Consider the following 6,930-nt stretch of genomic DNA (forward strand, 5'->3'; position numbering starts at 1 on the left):
CACCATGGAATACTATGCAGTCATAAAAGAGGATGAGTTCATGTCCTTTGCAGGGACATGGATGAAGCTGGAAACCATCACTCTCAGCAAACTAACACAAGAACAGAAAACCAAACACTGCATGTTCTCACTCATAACTGGGAGTTGAATAATGAGAACACATGGACACAGGGAGAGCAACATCACAAACTGGAGCCTGTCAGGGGTGAGGGGTTAGGGGAGGGATAGCATTACGAGAAACACCAAATGTAGATGACTGGCTGATGGGTGCAGCAAACCACCGTGGCACGTGTATACCTCTGTAACCAACCTCCACATTAAACATATGTACCCCACAACTTAAAGTATGTATATATATAAAAAAAGAATCACACAACAGAATGAGGAGATATTTGATTATGGCTATTAGGGAGTATGAACATGGTCAAACCATACTTTTGTTAAATGCTGTCTCTTCTTTAGCCTACCATACATGTACATATTAAAACATATATTCAGAATTACACCAGACTATTAAGGCAGTGTATGTAAATGCCAAAACTAAACTGGACTCTTTGGGATAATGGGATTGACTATTTCATTATGAAAAGCCTATAATGCTTCTTTAGGAAATTCCTGCCTTGATATTTGCATCTTCAAATATTCTCATGTTATTTTATTTTTGCTTCTTATTTCAATTTCACAGAAACTGGGGGTGGAGGGAGTACGGAAATCAATAGCTTCCAATCTCGTGATTTTGCATTTACTGACTGCCTCTCTTGCCCATCCATATGCTATGTTTTTTCATTAAGATGGATTTTATATCACAAATATATATGGTAACAATCTCTTGCTAAAACCAACAGCCTGCTTCAGCAGAGATAAATTTACCACAGATCATAATCGAACAATGTGAGTACCTCAGGCCAGTGGGTAAATCTTGCCCCTTGTTATGTTCTGGGACAATGACTTTTACCAAGTAGAAATGTCACACCTGCCTGTATAACTTTGTGCAGTCCCCATAATCTGTGAGCTATGTTACTGTTGAATTACTTTTAGGGAAAATAACACGGGAAAGAGCATACATTTTGGAAGTTGTTAAAAAGAAAACTGTTGACATAAATATGTACAGGAGAAGATGAACGTATGGAAATTTTCATGGTGAGTTTTCCTCCAGAGTAAATGAAAAGGAATGTCAAACCACAAAGAATTTTTTCCCTGAGCTTCAGAGAATGATAGCAGAAGTCTTAAAAAGGCACTTAATGGAATCATATCTGGAAATGGTTGAATCATAAAAAGGTGTAGCATCCAATTCTCTTTTCACAATGCCTTAGAAACTTTAGCTTTCTTTCCAAGAAAATGAATAACACTGTGGCCTCCTTTGAGGTGAGGTGAGGTTATTTTGTGAGTCATTTCTCATTTAATGGTGAGTTAAAGATGAACATTGCCTTCTTTCACCTTCCCACCTACCCAGATCATGCTCACCCTTCAGGACTTAGGCACTAGCATCATCTCCTTGAAGGATTCTCTGCTGACCTCAGCTCCATTTGAATTCACTGTTTCCTAAAATCTAAAGTACTAGATGTTTATAGCATACAATTCTACATTTACTTCAAAAAATACCTTGCATTGTACTTGAACCGTATTCCACCAGACTACTAGCTTCCTAAAGGCAGAGATTAAATTCTGCTTCCTTCGTGCCCAGTTCACTCTTGAGTTTTTTGTAGTGGCTTAATAAATATTGGCAATAATTGGCTTAACTATTGGAATAATGTATCTATAACCTTTTCAGTTAAGGGCAGAGACTTGGTGTGCCAAATAGAAAGAACTGCCATTTATTGAGCTCCTCCTCTCTATCAGCAATCATGTCTTTTTAAACTATATATATATATGTTATGTATTTCTAATAATGACAGCATCATTGTGTCCTCATTTAGCAACTAAAGAAACTGGGGCTCAAACATGGTGAGCTGCTTGCTCAAGAGAAAATGGCTATTAAAAGCAAGGTTTATCCAGCACTAGGATTACCAACATATATGTGCAATAAATGAAATTAACCACTAAAAAGATTTCCTTTGTATCAGAGATAGTCTCCCCATAAATCAATGGAAATGGCCAATAGGAAGTCTTTCCTGGTCCTTCTTTCAGATAAAGCACAAATCTTGTCCCTTTCTGGGTGGTAAGAATCTCCCTGTTTGGCTCTTGGATTCCCCAGCAAGTTCAGGTTGCCTGGGTGGAGAGCAGTAGGGCAGCAGCAGATTCCATCTTACTCAGCCTAGTGACTTCTTTGTCTACACTGAGTCTCCCTTTCAGCTCCCAGGTTAAAAAAAAAAAAAAAAAAAAATTATGAAAATAAAAAATGGTTCCTTTTCAATGACAGATTAAAGATTGGTTCAAAAAGCAGATTTCAAAAATTTTTAAGTGTATGATGTTTTATTTCAGCCTGCAGGGTAGAAAATATCTAACTCTTTAAAGAATTGTGCCGATGCCTTCCTCTACTAATTCTTACTCTCTTTCTCCTTCCTTCTAAGGGCCCAGGGCCTTTGTGCTGCCTGTGAGAGGTCATTCTGTTTTTTTGTTTTTTGTTTTTTTTTGGAAAACAATATATTAATTTATTCCCAAGAAAACAAAACATGGAACCTCATTGAAAACAAACATCAGATACAGTAGTTTCAGGACATTCCCATGGCTGTCAGAAATCCACTAGCCCAAACACCATGCTCTTCCAACATTAAAGTGTTTAAGACATAAGAGAGATGACCAACAACATGCATGTAAACATCAATTCCAGAAAGATTTCTCGTTCTACATGAGAAACATCCAGTGTAAAAAACATTTCTTCTTCTCAGGTGCTGTCAATGAAGTAAGTTGAAAAGAGACAATTTTTAAACTTCACTGCTGACCCTGAGTACACTCCCTATCCCCCCACCTATTTTGTTTTGAGACAAAGTCTCGCTTTGTCACCCAGGCTGGAGTGCAGTGGGGCACTCTCAGTTCACTGCAACCTCCACCTCCTGGGTTCAAGCGATTCTCATGCCTCAGCCTGCCAAATAGGCACATGCCGCTAAGCCCAGCTAGTTTTTATATTTTTTAGTAGAGATGGGGTTTCACCATATTGGCCAGGCTGGTCTGGAACTCCTAGCATCAAGTGATCCACCTGCCTCGGCCTCCCAAACTGTTGGGATTGCAGGCGTGAGCCACCGCGCCTGGCCCAAGCCAGAGCTCTTATAAGGGGACTCATCCCATCATGAGGATCCCACACTTGTGACCTCATCTAAACTTCCCTTACCAAAGGCCCCATCTCAAATACCATCACATTGAGGGTTAGGGCTCCAACACATGAATTTTGGGGGGACACAGTCCCATCTACAGCAATGGTAATTTGTGCTTGGAGCCCACTCTGGTCACCTTAGCGGGGCTGGCCTCTCTGCATGTGGCCTTCGAGGGTTGCTTGTGTGACCAGCCTTCCCTATTCCTTAACTCTTTACCACCCAAAACAATTCCATTTTTTTCAGTAGCAAGAAAAAAGGTTTTACTTCAAAGTCATTCCCTTTAAATATGATTGACATTCAACAGGCACAGTTATAGAAAAAAAATAAAATTGTTCATTAAATGTGTCATCCATTGTAGTAACTGCTTTTTGTTAGAATAAATAAATATTTAGAAACTCAGGAGTAGTAAAGTAGACTTCACATTTTTTCTGAGCTGACAGGAGTTCTTCTCAATATTAACACTGAGACCATTCTTAAAATCTACCCTCTCTGGTATACTAAATATGGCTTTATTTATCCTTCTCTCAGTAAATCCACCTCAGGAAATGAACCGAGAAGACCAGTAACAGAGTCCTAATTCTCACACAGAGAAATTGTTCCCTGGTGCTATTACCTTTCTAAGCCTCAGTTACTTCATCTGCAAAATAGGAGTAATTATATAAGGTCCTCAGAAGACTGCTGTGAGGTTTGAATGAAATTAGATACATAAAGGAATACCAGAATGGCTGGAACACAACAGGCCCTCTCTCCCTCTCCTCCTTTCTCCCTCTCTGTTGAATAATCTCTGATTTAACCCTTAATTTGTGATGACTGATCTCCTGGGTCTGGTATCATGCTACACAGCCCTGTGCATTCCTGTATTAAACTACAATCACTCTGCAAGATTCTCCAGAGGAGGCTTTCTGGTGTTGACATTATTGCCAAGATTTTTAGAGTGAAAAAGCTCTTGTGTTTCCTTTCTGTTTCAGTCCATGTCCTGTGCATAAGAGACGCTCAAGAAATGTTTATTGAATGTAGGCTGAATGAATGAATGGATGGATGAATGAGGGATAAATAACAGAGATGCTCATCTACAATTGAAGGCTTTTAAAAATCGAGCCACTAGTATCAGTACCAGGCATTGTAAAGCTACTCAGAGCATACTATGGTTCAATTAAAAGCCTCACAGGATAGAATTTGGTCTCTATTTTGCAAGTAAGATAATATCAGGGAGAGGGGGGATCACAGAAGAGGAAAGTGTTCCAGACTTCAGACTAGATCTATGTGATAGCACCTCTCTTGAATGCATATCTCCATTCTTGCAAGGACTTTTCAGTGTTCTCAATGGAAGACATGACATAGGGACCAGCCTACATTCTGGCATATAATGGAGAAATGTTCTATTTCCCCGAGGTCCTTTTACTGAAGCAACAGACAGTGAATTCTGTCTTAAAGCATATCCTGTTTCTTGTTAATGACTTTATACTATATACAGAGCTTTGGCCATGAGTAAACCAAATATGCTAGTGTTGAAACTCAGAAACAAGATCTATTCTCCATTCAGGTAGCTTATGTTTTAAAGGAAATTGGTGAATTACCCAGAAAGCTGTTTCAGTATCTGTCTGGTTGAGCACAGTGGTGACAGTTAATGTGTTATAAAAGATTCCTTCTTCAAAGAAACCTAATTCTTAGTTTCCTAGACAGTATTATCTACAATTCTCTTTTTTATTAGAACATTTGAATATGATGAGTATCTGGTTCAAAGATCTGAGGTCATTTAAAATTATTGTTGATCCCAACAATAAGCTAATATGGAGGTGAGCATCAAGAAACAGCAAGACTAAAACTGGCCAAAGTGCCCAGATTGCTCTACCCAGCCATCCTGTTAGTGTATTTCACAGTGTCCAGTGGACATTTTAAGTATAATTATGTAGCCAAGTCCTGAAGCTATAAACGTCCTGAAACCATTAACATTACGAAGGCAAAAGTCTCTCACAAAAACAGGCTCCTCTTCCCAACTGCCATTTCCCTTCAGTCATGAGTAGCTCATGAATAGCTCAAAAATACCAGCTGGGTTGTATCGCAGTTTCACTCTGATTGAGGGTTCTTTCGCGATGCCTTAGTTCTGGACATTCCATGGTAAGGGGGTAGGTATTAAGCTCAATCTTGTTAGCAAACAGGCTTGGTGAATTAACCAGCCACTTTAAGTCTCCGTTTCCGTAGATACAAATACCATGTACATAGTGGCCATGACAGCCTCCGTGACTGTCTTCCATATCACTCCACTTTATAGCTCTGAGGTTTCCAGTCCAGGATGCATTTGGCATAGAGCCAGGAACACCTGAAACCCTATTAAGTGTCATCCAGAAATGCTCGTCAGGACTATAGCTATCTTTTGACCATTGTAGCAGATCAATGGCCCTTTTGTCATGGAGAACAAAGTTGACAAACTCTCTGGTAAGCGCTACATAGGCAGTGCCAAAGTAGATGGTCAGCTGATGTGGAGGTGAAGTTTTCAAAATATTAGTAGTTTTCACAAAAGAGCCACCTTTTTCTGTATGCTCTTGGTGGACATATTTAGTTCACTTAATTGCATGGTCAGGAGGCAGCACCCCTGGGGTGATATTTTTCCCTTTAAATCCTTTCAGGTGCTGAACTATCTCCCGGTTGGTTTTCAGGGGGAAGTCTTGTCCACAGGTGTTGATGACGTACTTCCAGGGAACCTCAGAGGCGACAAGGTCTTTCAGACAGTTCAGATCAGCCTGGAGTCTGGAAATTCCTGCATAAACCACAGACTCTGTCTTTGAAGCAATGAAAGCATTTTGGAAGCAACTCAGTAACTGCCTCACAGATTCCTTAAACTCAGCTGGGGCTTTCTCATCCACGTGAACACAGTAGGCATTTTGGGGCATATAGATAGCCCTAAAGAGCCTTTCAAAGGTATCAAAGTCTTTATGGATGACCGTGACATAGGCCAAAGGGAATGCAACCTCTTCTTCCGAAAGGGGACTTGTGATGTAGTGATTCTGGGTCAGGTAATCCTTGCAAGGGACACTTCGCAAAGGTGATGGTAATATATTTTCCCACAAAAAGACTGGCTTTTTCTCTAAGGCGTGATTACAGGCAGTTTTCCTAAAATATCTTTCACTGGAACTGTTCAGCTTCTCGTAACTTTTTGACGGGCTCAGTTGGCTACTGTAAAATCTCACAAAAATGACCACACTGAGCAGAGTGAAAGCAAAAAAGCAGTACCTCCAAAAGTTCATTGTTTTCACTTCCCTGGGGAAGCAATCTCTTCTTTTCAGGGGATGATAAATGATTGGCGTGAGAGGCTGAATTGACTTCTCTTGCCAGTCTTGAATTTCGACAGCTTCTCCAGAGGGCTGCTTGCTTTCCTGAATCCTTTAATCCTCCTGTATCCTCTGCTTCCGTGTCTCCTCCATCCTTTTTGGATGTGCCTGGAGATGCAGTGCATCCCTCTCGCACTTTGGTCTCGAGAGGTCATTCTTACACTGCTATAAAGAAATACCTGAGACTGGGTTATTTATAAAGATATTTAATTGGCTTACAGTTCTGCAGGCTTCTCAGGAAGCATAGTGCTGGCATCTGCTTGGCTTCTGGGGAGGCCTTGGGAAGCTTTCAGTCATGGCAGAAGGTGAATGAAGAAGAGGCACATCATATGGTAAAAATGGGAGCGAGC

General features: G+C 40.4%; 1 protein-coding gene across 1 annotated transcript; it reads right to left on the reverse strand.

Annotated features, from left to right (window-relative positions):
* Positions 1–4,681: 4,681 nt before the first annotated feature.
* Positions 4,682–6,496, reverse strand: LOC104656690 (N-acetyllactosaminide beta-1,6-N-acetylglucosaminyl-transferase-like). Its single transcript, XM_030937914.1, is given in 1 exon segment — positions 4,682–6,496. A coding segment is annotated over 1 exon segment (1,209 nt). The 3' UTR covers positions 4,682–5,287.
* Positions 6,497–6,930: the final 434 nt, after the last annotated feature.

The sequence above is a fragment of the Rhinopithecus roxellana genome, chromosome 9 (genome assembly GCF_007565055.1).
Source record: "Rhinopithecus roxellana isolate Shanxi Qingling chromosome 9, ASM756505v1, whole genome shotgun sequence".
NCBI classification, from domain to species: Eukaryota; Metazoa; Chordata; class Mammalia; order Primates; family Cercopithecidae; genus Rhinopithecus; species Rhinopithecus roxellana.